Here is a 19258-nt window from a genome sequence, read left to right on the forward strand (position 1 = left end):
TGATTTTTTGAGGTGAATCTTTTACCTCTTTTCCTTGGAAATAGCTAAATAATTCCACAACGGGACTATTCAACTTTTTTCTCCTCCGATCCCAATGCAGATTTTCAGGATTCATTGCCTGAATGCCTATGGAAATATCCAAATAATTCCGTGACGGCACTATTCAATTTTTTCACCCCACTCCTAATGCAAATTTTTAGGACTCAGAGTCTAGCTGCCATTCGAATAAATACCACGAATACCAATAAAAATACCAATAAAATTGGCGACGATCAATATTTTTTTTTGTTTTATGGACTTCTTTATGGAAAAAAAAACTTCTAACCATTTCTAGCGAAATTCAACGTCCTTCCTACGACCATGCATAGCTATGAATAAATGCATTAATAATTCCTGTTCTATGCGAAAAATGACGTCATGTTTTTTTTTTACCGTAACCATACGTAATGGTGTTCATCCAGAGCTCTCCTTCCACCACCACCACCACCACACCACCGCCCACCGCTTCAAAAAAACGAAAACAATTTGCAGTCCCCTTACCTCCTCCTCCTCTTATTTTTCCTTTCAAATTTTTACGGGGAATTTCGCATCCATTTTAGGAAAAATGACTCTTTGTGTGTCCACAACATTCCTTTAACGGTCCCAGTTTTGAGGAAAATTTATGGAAAGCTTTCTGAGATGTTCTCTTCATAATTTTATGAATCGGAATCCTTCTTATTGTATTCTTTCTTTCTCTTCTTTCTTTTCCTCTCCTCTTCTTTCTATCGTATCTTCGTTCCTTCCTTTTAAGTGATCATTCTCCGAAAATTGTGCTCTTCAACTCGTTTACTTACGGGAATTCTGAAACGAGAAATCGGATAAATTTACTGGAATTTCAAAAACAAGAAAAAAGAAGGCAAGTTTTTCAGGTGGAAAAGCAACAACTTGGATCAGATAGGATTTTCCTAGGAATTTGCTTCTCTCAACTCCCTTTGTGCTTTTTATTGAGCACAAATTGACATGTTCACAGTGTTTTGGTTAGTTTTAATAGCAAAAAAAAAAACATCTGCTCTAAGAATAATCTCAGCGTATCCATGTGTTTTCTCCGGATCTATGTAGGTTAATGGTAAAGTATATCAAAATTTGTAGATTATTTTTCTTCTGATTCTTAGGCACCATCTTATATTCACTCCTTTAAAGTTATGGATTAATTCTACTGTAGATTTTGTACTTCCGTGAATTTTTCGTGTAAGCTAACAAATAGACATTTAAATAAACACATGTACAAATACATGAAAAGCAAAGCTCTTCTCTTCTGCATCTGCTTCTTTTATACTTTAATATTTACATAATTCTAAATTTCCATGTTTTTTTTCGTTTGGGTATATTTCTACCGTTGTATTTCTATGAAGGACTGAGAAGTGACAGAGAAATATGTGGAACTCTGGAAATTCTTACGCCTGATTTGAAAAGCGTTCTGTAACGCTTTCTTTTTTTTTGTAAAGGTGCAATTAACCAGAAGAAATTCTCTAGTGGATATATCGATCAAACAAAAATTTTTGATATTCTTAACAATTTTTTATAGGAAAATATCGGGATTCCTCTTTCCCAAAATCTTAAATTTTCAATTTTTTCTCATTTTTGTTTTTAGGTCATAATTTATATTTTACAGTTACAGATGATGATATTTTATACAATTGAATAAATTGTTACGTGTTAAAAATACGTTCTATTCATTCGCGTTCCTATGTTAGAAAAATTGTGAAGATTTGAATTTGAACTTTAAAAATAATTCATTTATCTTTGATTTGAATTTAATTTGAATTTAAGAGAAAATTAAATTTTTTAAAAGAATTATATGCGGCTATGATTATCAATGTTTCTCGATGACTCTAGTTAATTTTTCTCTACATTTTTGATCATTCTCTTTTTTTTTTTGCAATTCTTCAGTTAACCTTCTTAAATTTATTCGGCACATTTCTGTGCAGGAGCTATTTAGCATTAAATTCACGAATAAGTTGGGAAAAAAATCTCATTTCTCAAACTTCTTTAACGTGGAATAATTGAGCTTCATTTAAGCGACGAGAGTTCGCTGCCTCTTCGGTCCTCTTTCTTCGACATATTTGTTCCCTCAAACTCATCATTAATTTATTTCATACGATTTCTCGTCGTCACGCATACATACACACGCTCTGAGAATGTGACTTTGATCGCTTTCACATCGACAATACATTCGCAATATCCTCGAAATTTCCCTCCGACACACACCGTCGCGTTCACAGAATTTTTTTTTTGTCGCTTCAGAAATCAACCGCAACTACTACATGAAGAGAAATCTTGAATCTACTTGAGCAAAGTTAAGTTTTCAATCGAAAATGTATCTTGGCATGGGTGAAAGACCTGTAGAAAAGGAGTCCCCACAAAGATTATCCAGGAAAAAAATCAGGAAAAAATTCTGAATTAGTTACATTCAGATTTTTTTGTATTTTTCAGATTTTTTTCTTGTCATATTCTGCTTATATTGTATTTTAATTTCAGATCTTATGAACGACTGGGAAATTGGTGGAACGCAGAACAAATGGGTTTGTCCCAGTGATCGACATCTGCATCTAAGAGCACAGTGAGTTTATTTGACGTCATTTTCTGCAGGGTTCTCCATCTTTCTGGATTACTCCGGAATTCTCCGCTATTGTAACGTTTTTTATTCTATTTATTCACACACATTAAAGGTGTACAGGAAAAGCAGAAAACAATATTTATTGTGCAATATTAAAAACGGGTCCGCATTCACTTTACTTTATTTTCTTTTCAAAATATTTGAAGCAAATTCGTGACATTAAAATAATATTCAGAAATTTGATAAATAATTCGCTGTTGTTATATCTTTTTTGGGGTTTCCCCCTAGAAAAAAAACCTAGAACAAGTGAGTAGAAAAAATTTTAAAATTAAATATTAAAAAGTTAGAAGTTAGAAAAACTATTTGAAAAATTTACAAAGTCAAAATGAAAAATAAAATTAATGAGTAGGACAAAAGCACCGAAGAACTCAAAAGAGGAAAATTAGATGTGATAAAGGCAAGGAAAAAAAGTTGAGGAAAGATGGAGATGGAAATTTTTATTTTTCCTCTTCCTCTCTTATCTCAGTTTGTTATTGTGACGTTCGCTTGGCCTGTGACACAATGACGGCTTTCAAGGACCGTGGAAGTCTATTCCAGATTCCTGGAATACACTTAAACAGCACAAAATAGCTTTTTTGCCGACCACGTCGTCGTGAATTTTGTGAACTTTTTGGTGTCAATTTTTAAATTTCTAATTTTTCAAACAAATTTTTTGCATAAGTTCCCAATTGAGGATTTGCATAAACGCAAGCGAATGGTTTTTCCTGAAGTCCATCACTGAATTTCTGGGGTTAACTACTGTTGTTTAATCGGTATACGTCAACATCGATTTCATCCATCACGTCATTGTGTCCAATTAGTTGGTCCCAAGCAGATTTTTTTTGCTGCGTCTGATGACATTTACTGAGTTCATTATGTTCTCTAGGGAGCAGAGGAATTTAAAATATAAGAAAATGGGAATCATCGACTTCACTCTTGTTTATTTTTTTTATTTTTCCAGTTATTTAAGAAAATTTTGAAGAAGTGGTTCATCGCAGAAAGTATTTTAATTTGTGTTGGAGTGCTGCTACATTCAGTTCCTTTTCCATTTCTTTTTACGCCACGTATCCCGAAAAGTTTTTTTTTCTATTTATTACCTTCTATCTTATTTTTTTATTTTCTAAAAAAAATTTCCTTTTTTTAAAAAAAACTTTGCTGTAGTTTTCACTGCTTAAGATTGCGTTAGGATTAAGGAGAAATTTAAATTAAGGAGAGAAAGCTCTTGAAGGATTTTTGAAGATTTATTTCTGGAAAAATGTAGAAATCAGCGATCGAATCCATCGTATCAAAAAGTACGATAGATCCACTGCCTTATGATCACCTTTCTTCTTTTTTTTACCTTTTCTCCCTCAAAATTGAATGAGAACAGCAGCAATCGTGATACTATACAATAAATAGGATACTGTAATCACCTTTGATGGCATAAATCATCACGTACATATATGAATAAGAAGAAATTTCTTCGCTCCTCTTTTCCCGACAAGTGCTAATTACCGTAATTAATGTTGAATTTGTCAATTTGCATTAATGTTACAATTTTCAAGTTATTTCCTCTCTTTTTATGACAAAGGCTATTCTTTGGAAAATTTTTAAAAAAAGTTCTCAGAAATTATCCCGAAATAATGCAAAAATAGGTCTAAACATTTTTATTATTCTTCGAAAAATGTGCTTTTCGAAGCTGCTTGGTATCCACGGGGAGGGGGTTTATTTATTTATTCGTATATTTTTATGTTCATTTGTTTATTTACCTGTATATTTATTTATGATGACTCAAGCTTTACTATAGAAAGCGTTGGTGACTCTTCGTAGAAACTCTTCATACCATAAATTGAAGGAAATTTCTTTTTTAGTGCATCTAAAAGGAAAAAAAAACTAAAAGAAATGCTACAAAAGCGAGAAAAATACTTCTCTGATCATTTTCATACAAAAGTATGTATACGTATACGGTAAATATAAAGTGTGCGTTTAATATTTTTCGTATATATGTATTCTTAGATTTATATTCATTATTTATTTTTCATTTTTTACTTTATTATATTTTACTTTCTATTTTTTATTGTTTTATACCTGTCGTGTATCTGTAATTTTAGATTTTTTTTTTCGTATGTGTATTTTTAGACTAAAATCAGGATGGTCAGTTCGTACAGCGACAGCACGATCGCCAACAAACTCGAAAGGGAACACGGGAATCACCGAAGCCGAACAGGAACACATCAGACAAGTAGGCGCCATTTTCAAATCCGATTTTTGTGCGTTCCATGCCGCATTGCTGGTGGTTTTTCTGTAATTGCGTACCCGCTCACTCGCAGCGGCGCTTTTTTTTCGTTTCTTGCAACTCTTCCCGTCATTTGTATTTCACATTTACTTTCATTATCCTTATTTGAATGACGTTACATTCATGGAACAAATTAGAACTTTGACATTTTCTGCAGGCTGAATTTAATTGCAACTTCATTAGCATACTGTAATTACCATTCATGCACTTTATGTACTTTACGTACCCAAATGTTAATTTTAATAGGACATTTTTTTCGGTGGGTGAATAAGGTAAAATGTAATTACTTCATTTAAAATTCGTTCAATAAACGTTTTAGAATTTCTAATAATTTGTACTAAAATTAGTCTGCAGAAACAGGAAGGTAATTAACCAGTGATGGCAAAATTTTACCCGTTTTATCACCGTTTATTTGCCAAAAAAGAATTCTGAGAGATTATTTGAGGTCAACAGCTCGGATATTTTCGATCGGTGTTCTTAAAAATTACTCTGGTTATTTTCCAATGATTCTGAGAGAGTTTCTGACGGGTTAATTCTTCCTCGGAGGCGGATTTCCTGAAACAAGATACTAGTAATATTGTATCCAAATTTTCATAGACCTCTGGAGAAAAAAAAGATTCAAAAATTTAAATTTTCTGCAGCGGGACACAAAATACTTGTAGTTTTGTATTTTAATTCACATTATTTTTTATTTATTAAATCATTTATTAAATTCATTTATTAAATTCACATAGAATTCTGAAAAAAATCGAAAATTTAAAATTTCTGCAGTGTGAAACTGTGAGCAGCGGCTCTAGGTATGATTACTGTAAAACCCCTGGCAGTTCCCTGAATTTCAGGCATTACTCATTTATGCTTCTTAAAATCATATCACGTGAAATAGGAGGACATATTAAAGAGCCATATTTTACATTCAAAAAAAAATTATTTAAAAAAAAACAATACCGTACACAGAAAATTCACTGTTGATCTTGTTGTTACAGGTTTTGGCCAAAGCCGAAGCGAGTCGAGTAAAAGAGCAGCAACGATTAGGGTGAGCGGTATTTTTTTTTCAGGAATTCTTTTTTTTCAAGGATTTTTTTTTGAGTTAATTAAAGCACATTGACATGTAGAAAAGTGAAGCTGTATTTATAATTTCGGCGATAGAATCAACGTTGACATGTGGTCCTCTAAACGTTAATTGATGTCGAGGATTTGAGTTTTTATCGCCTTCGTAAAGACGATGATAGATGTCCATCAAATCCTCTGGAAGTCCATGAACGCTTTTAGGAGTGGAACGGCTATAAAATCGCCACACACACACCACACTATTCTCCATTTCCTGATATCCTCAAATCTTCTTCGCCTCTTCTTCTTCTTCTGACCTACTTATCAGCGAAAGCGAAAATTCACTAGAAAATTTTATCCTTACTCTATGTATTTCTACTAAAAACGAAAAAAATAAATAAGGAGTAGTTTAAGCAAAAAACAGACATACATCTGGACTTTTTTTTTGAAAAATAAATAAAGAATAGTTTAAGCAAAAAAACAGACATTGATTGACATCTTTGATTATCATTCATTCCATTTTTTCTCTCTATTTATTCATCTAAACCCTTCTCTTCTTATTTCAACTACTCATCTCGATTCTGGTAAACTAGGTTCAAAACTACAAGGATACTGTAACCGCTGTAAAGTCGCCGCTAGCTCCTTTAATGCTACAGAACGACATGCGATATGAATGCCATCCATGGTTTATTCCGTGAATATTTTTTGCCACGAAGAGTTTAGTATGTTTCCCTCAGTACTTTGCGAATTCATAGCACTTTTTTTGCCTTGAAGGTCCTGAAGTGAAGATACCGCGAACTGCCATGCCGTTGGAAATTAGTGGAAATCGTTGCCGTTGCCGTTGTCGTTGTCGACGGCGACGACGACGACGAGAATCAACGTTGACATGTCGTCCTTTCAACGTTAATTGATGTCGAGCTTTTAGCGGGGGTCCCATCCATCTTCTTCGCGAGCGCGGACGATAAGTGATGTCCATCAGACTCTTGGAAAACTGATAAACGCCTACTTGAGTGCGGCGATCCTAAAAGCCCGCAGCACTCTGTATTATCCATTTGCTTTTATCCTCAAGCATTTTTCGCCTTCTTTTCTGCATTCTGCTGAGATCTATTCATCCGCAAAATTCCGCTCCAGAAAATTATTTTTAGACGTAGATGCATTAGCCTGACTGGCCTCCTCGTTCTATCCGAAGCGTTGTTTACTACTATACGTTTGTCTTCGATTCCAGTAAAATGGTCGATCGTTTGGAAAAAATGCGACGACGTGCAACTGGTAACGGTGTAACACATTGTCTACTATGTCATACAGAATTCGGTTTGTTAGCGTCAAAAAGTTACGCAGCAATGTGTGTGGATTGCCGAAAGGTACGTATTTTTCCTACTTTTCTTAATCTGTCTAAGATTCAATTAGAATACAAATGAAAATTTGATTATTTCAAAAGATTTCAACAGAAATAAAAATAGCCAACGCTTTAAAGTACTTTTTGCACCATAACTTTGAATCTAATTTTTGTCCGCAAGGCAACAACCATGGGAAAAAATCATTTTTGTGTGATTTTTCTTACGAATTTGGACGAGTTGTGATGTGCGCTAGCAAAGTAATAAATAAATAATATAATGTATAAATAAATAATATAATAACAATAATATATGAGCATAAACAAATAATACTAATATTATAGTAACATATAATATGTTTAGAAAAACTTAAATGCTGAAATAATAATAATAAATGCTGCTTAAATGGCACGTCTTCAGTAAATCTGTGCGGACCCGAGCATCTTTTTCGAAAAAAAAATTGTTTAAAAAAATTTGAAATTCCAAAAATCTCTTTAATTTGAACAAATTTTGTTGATAGATACTCGGTCGCTGGAAATTCAGCGGACGAGTTTCCGCGACTTCCGCTTCCGTGACTGTGATATTCATGTGTGATACGTGTGTTCACATGTCAGTACGTGTAATGTACGTGTAGAACAGGTTAGGAGCAGTGGTGGTGCTGTAAACTCGTCCAAGCGGCTAAAAACTGAGCATCTCGTCATATTTTTGAGCTCATTTTTTGGACAATTCTCAGAATTTTCACGAAGATTTTCTGTTCGTATTCGTTCTAATTTAAGTCGAAATGTTATTAGAATCGGTAGAAATTTCTGGAAACTTTGATCAAAGAAGAGGAATTATCAAGGATAAATAATTTCATCATTTGACATAAAATCCCCTATGGTTATACTTCTCTGAAAATCTCTTATTTTTTCTCTTTTAAAGGAAATCCTATAAAACATTCGAAATTTTTGGATTTTTATAAGTACATCCTTTAAGTGAGGCTTCTAATCCATGAAAATTTCAGTATGTTTGTCAACGAAATTGTGGTGTGGAGACATTGGACAGTCAACGTGGTGAAGTGGTGTTTCTATGCAAAATTTGTTCGGAAGCCAGAGAGGTGGTTAGTCGCTGGGTGGTCTGCTTTCTTATTTCTTCACAGCCTAACACCTATTCGTGCTTGCATGCGCAATCATTCACTGTTTTCTTTCTTTCCTTTCTTCTTATTCTTCCTTATTTGAGAATCAGATCTCTCCCTTAACTGGTCACACCCCAAGTCAACTTGATCTGATTCCATATCGCTGGTAACTACTGTAAGTCGAGCTGAAAAAAATGTTGATCCATAGCAAACCAGGCTATGGTAATGCTTCTTGCTAACCACGTCTTCTGTTCGGCTAATAGCGCTTACAGGGTTTTATTTTATTTCTTTTGTCTCAACCTTGGTTCCTGTGCGGTCATTTGCCGACTTATGGTAAGCTTACCAGCGATGAATTCTTCTGGTTTTTCCTGAAAATAAGGGGTTGATCTAAATTACGGGTCACTCTTCCTCTGTTTATTCCTACTAAACCTACTGTTCACTGCCTAAACGCTCTTTCTCGCATCTCCCTCCGCCCACGTAATTCAATGAGGATAAAGATTTGACATTTTCAAGTCAACTGTGCGAATTTCCACCCCTTTCCACTACCAAAAAAAATCCTGGAAAATCGAAAGAATTTCGAAACAAATCCTACGAAAAATAAAAGTCTCTAGCCAGAATAACCTAAAAGGGTGTTATCGACATCAAAAACTTTAAGTCGAAGGAGCGTTTGGGTAGGAATAGAAAAATTTCCTGCACTTTCTATTCCTACTGTCACATTTTCCTACTTTCGCCTACTCTTTCGCACTTTTTTGTTGAATTAAGCGACCACCCAAACAGTAAACTGTTTGTGTTGACGTGTTGCCTCGATATTGTTGCTAGGTTTCGTTGAACTAGGTACAGTTCCAAGAGAAATTCTGGAACTCGCTAGAGCTCCATGGACAATCCACACTCTCCTTGTATTTCATGGAACTGACTAGTGCACGAAAATTTGCACAAGTTCGTCTCTCCTTCCTTGTCTTTTCTAAAACTAATTACGATCTGTTCCTAATCACCTATTACTTCTTCCCAGCTGTTCCTAACTTAATTACTCATATTTAATTTCCCTGGAGGTGTCCTTTGTTGATTGCATGCTGCAGATAGGCTGCTTTCTCTACGAAACTGAAGAGTTTGTGTGTTTATTTCGAGAAAATTTTTAGCTTTGGAAAAAATCTGGCGCATGGTTCTACAAGGAAATCCCCGAATTTGTACGTCCTGAAGCGAATGGATCCGTTGTAACGTCACCACCGCATCATAAACCGTCATGGACGTCACCGGCAGGACCATCAGCGACATCACCGCAAGCTCGTAGGCATCTCCCTCAAATCCCTAATGAAAGGTGAGTTTTTTTTTTCTCGGATTGGGAACCATATGACTGACTGAGAAATATTCTTCAAACAATTACATAATAATTGAAAAAAGTTCAGCCGTACGACACCGCCTGTTGCATTACCGGATATTTTAATAAGGTTCGATTTATCTACGCACACACACAGCACTTTGTAAAGAAAGAAGTTTTAAATTTTTCGAAAAAAAAGTGCACATACATTTATTAAAATCCTTGACTGAATCCCTTCCGAGTTCTGTGCTGGTCCTGTACATGGTCTTATTGAGCCCTTCACAATGCCTCGCACAACAAAAAAAAATGTGCTTGTCATTTTTTTTCACGCTGTTGATATCACGGAAAATTCCTAGAACTTCCTTAATTTCTTCCAGATCAAAATCCCCTCGACCCAGAATTCAACCGTCATGGGTCAAGGAGAAGGTGATGTCGTCGATGTCGGTGGATGACGATGACAGGTGACAGCGTTTGCTTGGATCTTACTGACATTATGGATTATAGATTTTCAAGTTTTTTTTATAGATCATGGATTCTTGAGTTTTTTCTTTCCAGAAGCTCTTCCGATGGCGAATTCGCTCAATCCGGCGTAATCAGACGTAATCATAAAGCGACAATGGCCCGACGAGAGGAGAACCTCGCCCGATTCGCTCTTCATGCCACACATATCAGCGATAGCGGTGGGTCCTAGGAAGAATAAGCTCGCGCGCCAGCGCTTTTGTTCATTTTCTGGATCACTTTAGAAGAAGATTCATCGCCGGAATCGAGAGCTTCGACACGTTCCACGTCTCCACGTCGATCCCTGGCCACCCCATCCTCTTACGATTCTGCTCATAATCAAACCGCTCCGCCAACACATCTTGACGATGCGAGAAGTATTGACAGCGGAGGTAATCGGAGTCAGTTTATTATCATTACTACTAATTTTCGGCGTTTTTTTTTCCTTCAAAGAAAATAAAATAAAAAAGGAATAAAAATAAATAAAAATAAAATAATAAAAATAAGAGAAAAGGAAGAAATCCTGTGATTGAAGGCAACCTATCACGAAATCAATAATAGTACATTTTCGCATCTCACTACAAATGATTGGTGTAGAGGTGTTGTCTACAGCGTGAATATGAGAGTGATAACGTTCCTCAATTCCCTCCAGTAATCCAGAAAATGTCGTGTGAAAGCCTTGTGTGAACCGATCTTCCCAACGATGCAACTTATTACGGGCAATGGAACGACGGGAATCCGCAAACCTTTTACCGGCCACTTCTGTTGCTTGCTGCTTGTTTGATTTACACTAATCGGGATTATGAACGCTGGACGACGACAGCGTTGCCCGTGTTTTATCTCGTGCTTAGTTGCATCGTTACAGAAAAGGGATCACACAACGCTGTTTCACACGCCCTTATCCGGATCCCTAAGAAACTGAGACTTATCACACCTATACTCGTACACTATCTTGCTATTTTGTGCATCCTCATCAACATCTACCCGTATAGATATCCCAGTATCGTCAATTTCGTGCCACGTCTTCACTGGGTCAAACTAAGATCATAACTGATTTGAAGCCGTAATTTGAAAACTGACGATAAGAAACAAATAAATATAAATAATGATAAAATGAATAGTAATAAAATACAATTTTTCGTTAATTTCAATTCTTCACGAAACGACTACAACAGAAGAACAAAAATTATATGTTCATGAGATAACGAAAAAAAATCCTGAATAATTAAAGCAAAGGAAAAGGAGTAAGGAATACGATTGGTAGAGAAAAAACGAAAAAAAAGAAGATGTAGCACGTAGAACTCGAGATTCGCCTTGATTTAATGGGATTTCTCTTGGTTAGGTGGAGAAAAAGTTCGAGTTAAATTAATAGGGTTTACTGTATCAAAGTTTTAGTGAGATGAAATGGGACAAAAATTTATTTTCTAACCAGTCTCCCACATACGTTATCAAGGAAATCCGCCAATCACAAAACTATTTTTTGACGATTTTGTGAAATTTTGAAAACCCGTGGGACAAAATCGGGACAAATTCTAACCAGAAGCAGTAACTTCTAATGAATCATTGATCAGAAATCAAATAATTAATATTCTTAGACAAAAAAAAATGCAGAAAAAAATGGTTTTTGGGGGATCAAAGACCAGCAAAAACGAAAACACTGAAAAAAAAAGTTCAATTGAATTTATCAAATTTCTTATGAATTATTTCTGTTACCTATCATGAATCCGCTCCTTTTTCAGTAGTCCAATCGGACCACTCCAATCCACAACAAGCATTGACTCTATCCGTTTCCTCATTAGCCCCATTCTCCTCAAGTACCACAACAAGCGAGAATGCACCAGTACAAGTGAGAAGAATCAGTCAAACTGAGCTCCCATACGATACAAGAGTGGCGCAATCAGCTTCAAGTTAGCCTTAGAGCACGTTATTTATCATCCACAATAGTTTTACGTAGGTCCCTTGAACTTGAACTTAAATTCCTCAGGAGGATCTTTGGCACTAGCGACACCGCCTCCGATCCCACCTCGAGCAAGTCCTGTTCCCACAGAGCCACGATCAAGTCCGGCACCATCGGTTGATATGATGTCCAGAAAGATTAGCATCAGTTCCGCAGCCAGCACAAAACGAGCAGGAACATCGAACGATAGTGTGAACGTCCTGGAGCCTATCAAATCTCAGGTGAGCGCATGAATAAGTGAGGTAACCACGATCAGGGAAAAATGAGGAAATTTTCCAGGCTACTCCAAGAACTGAATCACCAACTGCTTCATTTATGAGTTCACCAGATGATGATTCAAGTATGTGATTTTGGAACTCTGTTTTTTCAGGAATTTATCCGAGGAACTTCTCCTTTTTTATTAATTTTTTCTCCCTCATCTCCCCTCTTTTCCCTCTTAGCACTTCCTAACCGGATATAAAGATGATTGAGATCTTTGCTGTCAGAAGTAAGGAGTTGGTTGAAAGAAGTTTCTGGAAATTTCTTGGAAAAAAGAATAGAACCTAGATCCTCTCAGATGAGTCACAAACTGCATAAAATAGCAAAATTGCTGCACTTTAAGCACGATTTTCTTTACGAATCAGCACTAATGCGGCTACGGTATGTTCCAATCAGGACCCCGCGTCTCTGTAACACAAGCAGTATGACTAGAATAGTACAGTAAGATGGAACTGACCCGTTGATACCTTTTGAACATCGATATCCGATAGATCCTCAAGTGCAAAAAAAAAAGCCGACGGCTTTATTCAATGAGATTCATGTTTAAATTCAGTCCACTGGAATTTTTCAAATATTTTCATTTATCTACATAATTATCTATCTAAATAACCACGACATTTTAAAAAATATAAAAAATTCGATAAAAATCCCTATCTTATATGCAAATCACACCATAGTCTGGTTCACAACGAACCTCCTACGAATTTTTTTCTACGAGTTTCTCAACAATGAAAATGTGGGATAGGACATATTTCGAGGACTACAGGTTTTTGATGGTAAATTATGCATGCAGGCAATTTTTTTCCTGGGTGAATATCCTGTTCTCCTTATTTTTGTCTTGGATGTTTTAAAATCTTTGAGTAACTTGTTTTCACTAACATTTTCTTGTGGAACTCATTGAAAACGCTTCCTTCGTTCTAATCTAAGGGTTAGCGGATAGGATCAGCGTCTTATCAGTTAGAGATACATCCGAGTTTACGTTAATCCGTCCTAAACCATAAATTCATAATTCGCATAAATTCAATTGGAATACTAGAGTTAGATTGCTTATAGAACTGGTAGGCATTTAATTTTTTGTCTTTTCTTAAAACAACCTGTTCCATAGCTTACAACCTAAAACCTTCTTTTTTTTCTTCTCTAGCTAATATGTGAACTAATGACATTTCATGTCATGTATTCTGATGTAAGCTATGCCTCTTCGGATCGCATAGGGTTTTCCAAGAGTAATCAGTCCTATAAGTTTTCCTATTTTTATCCGAAAATTTGCTTTATCCTTGAAAGTGTGGATCTGCAGTGCATTATAGCACGGATAATTTATATCGTTATTGTGAGCAAACGTCCCTTTTTTCCCAATTTAATGTATCCTGAATAGAATTAATTTTGATTGACAGCAAACATAGAGACTCATTCATGCACTCATTTTCCTCTCGTCCGTCACAAACCTCACGCTCACCTTTTTTTTACAATGTCCACACTGCAACAGTAACAACAGCATCATGTCATTGTTTTTTTTTTCGCTTGCTTTTTGTAATGTTTCCTTTTTATTTTTTTTTAATTTTTTGTATTTTTTCGATGGAAATCACACGCTCAAGCTCTAGATTCTGATGACACGTTGTAGCACTTCGCTGATGTGTCTCGGCTACGTCAACTCGTCAACTGTTTAGAGTCACGCACGCGTCGACGTGCGATCATCGCACGTTTTCATTCGTCGAAGCGTCAAATGACTTTGGAAGAGCCGCCGACTGCCGCCGAAGAGATCATCACCGCATCGCCTACCGTAGCCGCATCGTACAGTACACCGGACGGACTGAACTCGGAACAGGCGTTGACGGCACAGCAACAGCAGCAACAGCAGCCTGGTTCGGCTACTATTCGACGACGCATGCCTGTTTTTCTGCTTTCCTGCTTCTTTCCTGCTCATAATCGTACGCTTTCTTTTTTTGTGGAGCTATTTATTTTGATAATTATTGGGCAGATTTGGGGAAGAAAAATAGAGAAACTACGTATTATGAGTGAAGGAAAGTAAATGCATGGAATGTGATTGTGATGGAGAAAATTTGTGATTTTTTTGTAAACGTGCGTGTTTTTCCACGTCGTTTTTTTTTTTCGTCCAACGTGATGAACGCATGCAGAATAGCGCACCAGCTTATGTACGCACGTCCAAGCCTTTCTTTTCCTATCATCACTATCTTTTTGGGTGCTCTTAGGTTCATTCAAATATTCTTCAATTTTTCATTAAAACAATTTAAGGTACTCTCGGTTCCATACAGTTTACGGTTCTCTACAATCAATCCGAAAAGAAACTCACTGTTCATCTTATTCGAGCTAAGGTTTGTTTCATTTTTCTGATGTTTTTTTTTTCTCTGGAAATTCCTGAGAATTTTCCTGTGGATGGATGTTTCCCTATGGATTTTCTGATGTGTATTCTTTGGAAATAGGTGGAATATTCCAAATAATCCGTGATGACACAGTAGATTTCAACAGAAAAAATATTAATATTAAATATTATGCTGAAAAAATGCTGTTATTTCATAAGGCTTTGAGGTTTTCCAACAATTTCCTCGTCCTCTTTTTTTTTCTCTCGATACTTTGAGTTTTTTTTTACAAAGCTTGGCGAAACCATTTAAAATATTTAAAATAAACATTTCAGAACCTAAAAGCTATGGACAGCAACGGTTTCTCCGATCCATACGTGAAATTGCATCTAATTCCCGGGATAGCTAAAGCTACAAAGCTGACCTCAAAAACTATCGAGAAAACGTTAAATCCTGAATGGAATGAAGAATTGAACTATTACGGTGTCACCGAGGAGGATAAACAAAAGAAAACATTGTGAGTTCTTGCACAAAAAAAAAGAGAAAACAAGTTTTCTTGTTTGAAATTCCAAAAATGTTTTTTTTTTTGAAAATTGTGGTTACAGAAGAATAACCGTTCTCGATCGTGATCGTATCGGTTCGGATTTTCTTGGCGAAACACGGATTGCCTTGAAGAAACTGCCAATGAACACAGTGAAAAAATTCAACCTCTATCTAGAACACGCTATTCCGGTATGAAACTATGCCAAAGACTTTTATTCCAGAAAAAAAAATAATTCGCAATCCTGAAGACGATTGTTTTTAGGTTCAGCAGTCTCGACAAGAAGATGAGTCAATAAGGGGAAAAATTCTAGTCGCTTTGCAATATAATATTCAACAAGGTTAATAATCTTTTTTTTAGAGATTGATCCTCCTTTTCTAAAATTTTGATTTCCAGGATCCTTATTTGTTACCATTAAACGATGTGCTGAATTGATAGGAATGGACTCAACAGGATTTTCTGATCCCTACTGCAAAATGTAAGTCTTTCAAAAATCCGCCTGTAAAAATTCCCTAAAAAATTAACAGTAATAATAATAAATAAAATAATATATGTATTGTTGGCTACGTTCGCTCAATCAACCGTGACCGCGCTGTCCGTTAGCGAGAAACGGGTCCGATTTACAGCGGATGCGTTGCGGTTCTCTGAGCAAACATAAGAGTGTGTGCGGCTATGTGTTCGTATAGATAGCAGATAAATCAATAGTTTTTTTTTTCATGTGGGCGCCACTGAACGCGTTCACCAAGGATAACATGTTCAACTGAGTCAATACGTGATGCATCGCGTTAGCCGGGACATGTTGAAGCCTGGTTGAACATGTTCGTTGCCTACTGTAACTCGTCCTTTCCAATTATCAAGCCCAATTATCAAATTTATATCACTTATATAATTTTCTAAATTATTTTTGTCTCTAATTATCTATTAACTACCACTAAACTTACTATTAAATTATGCTAACTAGGTTAAATTGACGCTTATTAAATTGCTGTATTTATCTTTATTATATATATATTATTTTCTTCTCTTTCTTTTATTATTATTATTATTATCATCTTTATTATTTATTAATTATCTTAATGACTATTATTAGACTACTAGCATTAACGTAATAGTGGAATTATACTACTCATTCTTTCTCCTAATAATACCTAATGATGTATTAAATAAAATCATTCATAAATATTATTGATTTTTCAGCTCTTCCTTTACTCATAATACCATGTTGAATTAAATAAAATTATCTATGAATTGTATTGATTTTTCAGCTCACTTACGCCAGTCACCTCTAAAGCTCATCGCCAAAGGACTTCAATAAAAAAGAGAACACTAAATCCAGAGTTCAATGAGGTTAGATTTTTTCACAAAAACATTTTTTTCGTTCAGATAGAACGAGGAAGAACTTCAATTAACGTGTCAGTCATTGAAAATTCAATTATTTTACTCGTTTAGACCCTAACATTCATTGTTCCATTCAAAGATTTGCCGAAAAAGACCCTACAAATCGGTGTATTTGATCATGATCTAGGGAAACAAGATGATTACATCGGTGAGTTTTGGCTCTTTTTTTTTGAAATCACCTCAAAATTTCCTCTATGACTAGCCGAAGCTGATTTAAAGGTGGAATTGTCCTATCGGCGTCCGCTAAAGAGGATCGAGGCAAGCAATGGATTAATTGTATCGAAAATCCCGGTCAAACATTTGAAGTATGGCATCAACTCGAATTAGATGGTTAGGATTAGAACACCAGGATGTCAACTTGTCTTTTTTTTTCCTTACAAACAATCCTCGATACCCCTGAAAGTCTTCCAGATTTCAATAAAGGGGGATACTCCCCTTTATTCTCATATGATGACCATTTCTTTATAAACTGTGTTCACTTTCTAAGCTCATTCAAGTAGATGATTATGTTAGTTTGAAGATGCTTTGTTTTCTTTTTCTTTCTTTTTTCCTTCTTCCTTTTTTTTCTTTGAATTCTATGAGTTTTGTGCCGCTCCTACATAGCCATGGCACACCTTATTGATATTCACTTTTCGGGTTTTAACCGTATCGTTTACGCTAAGTTACGGTATATTTTAAATCTGTGTTAGCCTCTGTTAGTAAATCACGATGTAGTGCATTGTATTCAAAATGAGCTCTTCTTCATATCGCGCTCTATTCAAGCTAATCGTAATTAAATTTGATGTATTACTATTTTTTTTTCTAATATATCTGATCAATAGTCGATTACCGGTGTTTCATTTGAGACGGTGTAAACTATTTCCAAAACGTTATGATTCCAACAGAACGACATATATATTTCTATCGTTATTAATAAATATGTGTTTCTGTTTTGTACTTGTTTTTTTCCTATGTCACATGCATGGAGCGGGGGTAGCGCAGTCGGTAAAAGGTTCCGCTGTCTGCACGATCGATCGGAGGTTCGAATCCGCCCTTGCGCTCACTAAGCCTTTCATCCCTCCGAGATCGATAAATTTGTACCAGACTTGTCTGGGAGGAAAATAACACTGACTTGACACATCGGCTAACCACTGCAGGTCATTGTATAGGCCAGTTACACGTCCATAGAACCAGAAAGGATTTTGAATTGAATTGAACGAGGTAGCGCGGGTCCCAAACGGATTGTTTAACGCCAGATACTTTATGACACTACTTTATACCACATTAATACATATGAAGTTGTAAAAAAAAAAATAAATTCTAAACGAAAATGACGTAAAGGATACGTTGGATGTCCATGTCCTATGTGAATATTTATTTTTTTTTTATTTATGGATATGGATATGTTAAAACCAGCCTGAACGTCCAGCTAAAGCCGGATTTCAGACTTTTTGTAGCGTTAACTTCGCTCGCCTTCACCGATCAATAAGATATAGTGGTAGCGACATTTTTGGAAAATTACAATTGCTTTTTCCTACCAACGTTTCCCTCAATTTTTTTTACCCGAAAATTTGAGCATAGATGAAAGGTTTTCCCTAAACGCTCAGTTCTATATTTGTAGAACAATCAATCGTGATTTTACATCTATATTTCTCTCAATTCTCCACAAACTGGAAACATTATTCAAAGTATGAGTTTCCTCCGTTTTCAGCAATTAGCAAGAATGATGTGCTATCATGGAATGATGTAAATATCACTATTGTAGTGATAAAAATAACGCCAGATCGCGTAAACTGTTGGTTACTACGTATTGCATTTAAGCAGTTGTTTGCACGTGTGTTTCCTCTTTTTGAAGAAAGGATGCTAGCAGCATCAAGAGACATGCTGGGAAATAGATATGCGAAGGGACCATAGAAACCCATTCTACCTCCTTGAGGCTTCCGCGCACCAATCCGACGCAATGGAACCCGTCTCTCCCCACTTAATAGCTTTCTGGCACCGGCGCACCATTCCGATCCTGTGGGACCTGTCCCACCCCATTTTAGAGATATCTGGCTGCGGGGCACGAATTCGTCGCCGTAGGACCCGTCTCACCCTATTTTACCGCGTTGAAGCTCCTGCACACCAAACCGACGCCATAGTATTCGTCTCCCTCTCTTTCTGGAATTTTTTGACTGAGACACACACATGCACAGACGCACGCACGTGACAGAATAAGCCCGTTATTATGTAGCATGATAGTTTGCAAATTTTGAAGTATAAATTCACATAAAAGTTTATTTACCCTCACTAACATATGAGGGGAACTAATTTTCTTTATCAAAGCTGACATACTATGGTTTATATGTTGGACAATGGTGAAAAGGTAGAGTGCTCGCTTATCAGGTGCATGGTGATGGTTCGGAACCTCATGTGTGCACATTTTTGCATCATTGTGGATTATTTTCGTGACACACAGACAAACACACACACATACATACATACACACACGGATTAAGCGCGTTATTATATAGCATGATAGAATGTCAGATGGAAACATATGGAATTTTTCGTGACATCTAAAGGAGTTTATAAGACCAAAGACTCGTTGCT

At 35.9% G+C, this 19258-nt stretch overlaps 1 protein-coding gene across 4 annotated transcripts in view; it reads left to right on the forward strand.

Annotated features, from left to right (window-relative positions):
• Positions 1-17022, forward strand: part of RB195_008746 (uncharacterized protein) — a gene marked incomplete at both ends in the record, with an annotated part of 98769 nt that extends 81747 nt beyond the window's left edge. Inside the window, 21 exons of one of the 4 annotated variants that reach the window (XM_064195390.1) lie at positions 2518-2599; positions 4754-4856; positions 5894-5943; positions 7183-7318; positions 8295-8387; positions 9542-9720; positions 10098-10181; positions 10276-10400; positions 10464-10619; positions 11958-12125; positions 12203-12396; positions 12455-12515; positions 14098-14292; positions 14684-14763; positions 15084-15265; positions 15354-15480; positions 15554-15629; positions 15686-15767; positions 16555-16636; positions 16739-16835; positions 16907-17022. In XM_064195390.1, coding sequence (XP_064046535.1) covers positions 2518-2599; positions 4754-4856; positions 5894-5943; positions 7183-7318; positions 8295-8387; positions 9542-9720; positions 10098-10181; positions 10276-10400; positions 10464-10619; positions 11958-12125; positions 12203-12396; positions 12455-12515; positions 14098-14292; positions 14684-14763; positions 15084-15265; positions 15354-15480; positions 15554-15629; positions 15686-15767; positions 16555-16636; positions 16739-16835; positions 16907-17022 — 2468 coding nt within the window. Of the gene's footprint in view, positions 1-2517; positions 2600-4753; positions 4857-5893; positions 5944-7182; positions 7319-8294; positions 8391-9541; positions 9721-10097; positions 10182-10275; positions 10401-10463; positions 10620-11957; positions 12126-12202; positions 12397-12454; positions 12516-14097; positions 14293-14683; positions 14764-15083; positions 15266-15353; positions 15481-15553; positions 15630-15685; positions 15768-16554; positions 16637-16738; positions 16836-16906 lie in introns of all 4 variants that reach the window. The other 3 variants (XM_064195393.1, XM_064195391.1, XM_064195392.1) reach the window with 3 other exon arrangements.
• Between the last annotated feature and the right edge of the window lie 2236 nt (positions 17023-19258).

This window comes from Necator americanus, chromosome III (assembly GCF_031761385.1).
Source record: "Necator americanus strain Aroian chromosome III, whole genome shotgun sequence".
In the NCBI taxonomy this organism is placed as follows: domain Eukaryota; kingdom Metazoa; phylum Nematoda; class Chromadorea; order Rhabditida; family Ancylostomatidae; genus Necator; species Necator americanus.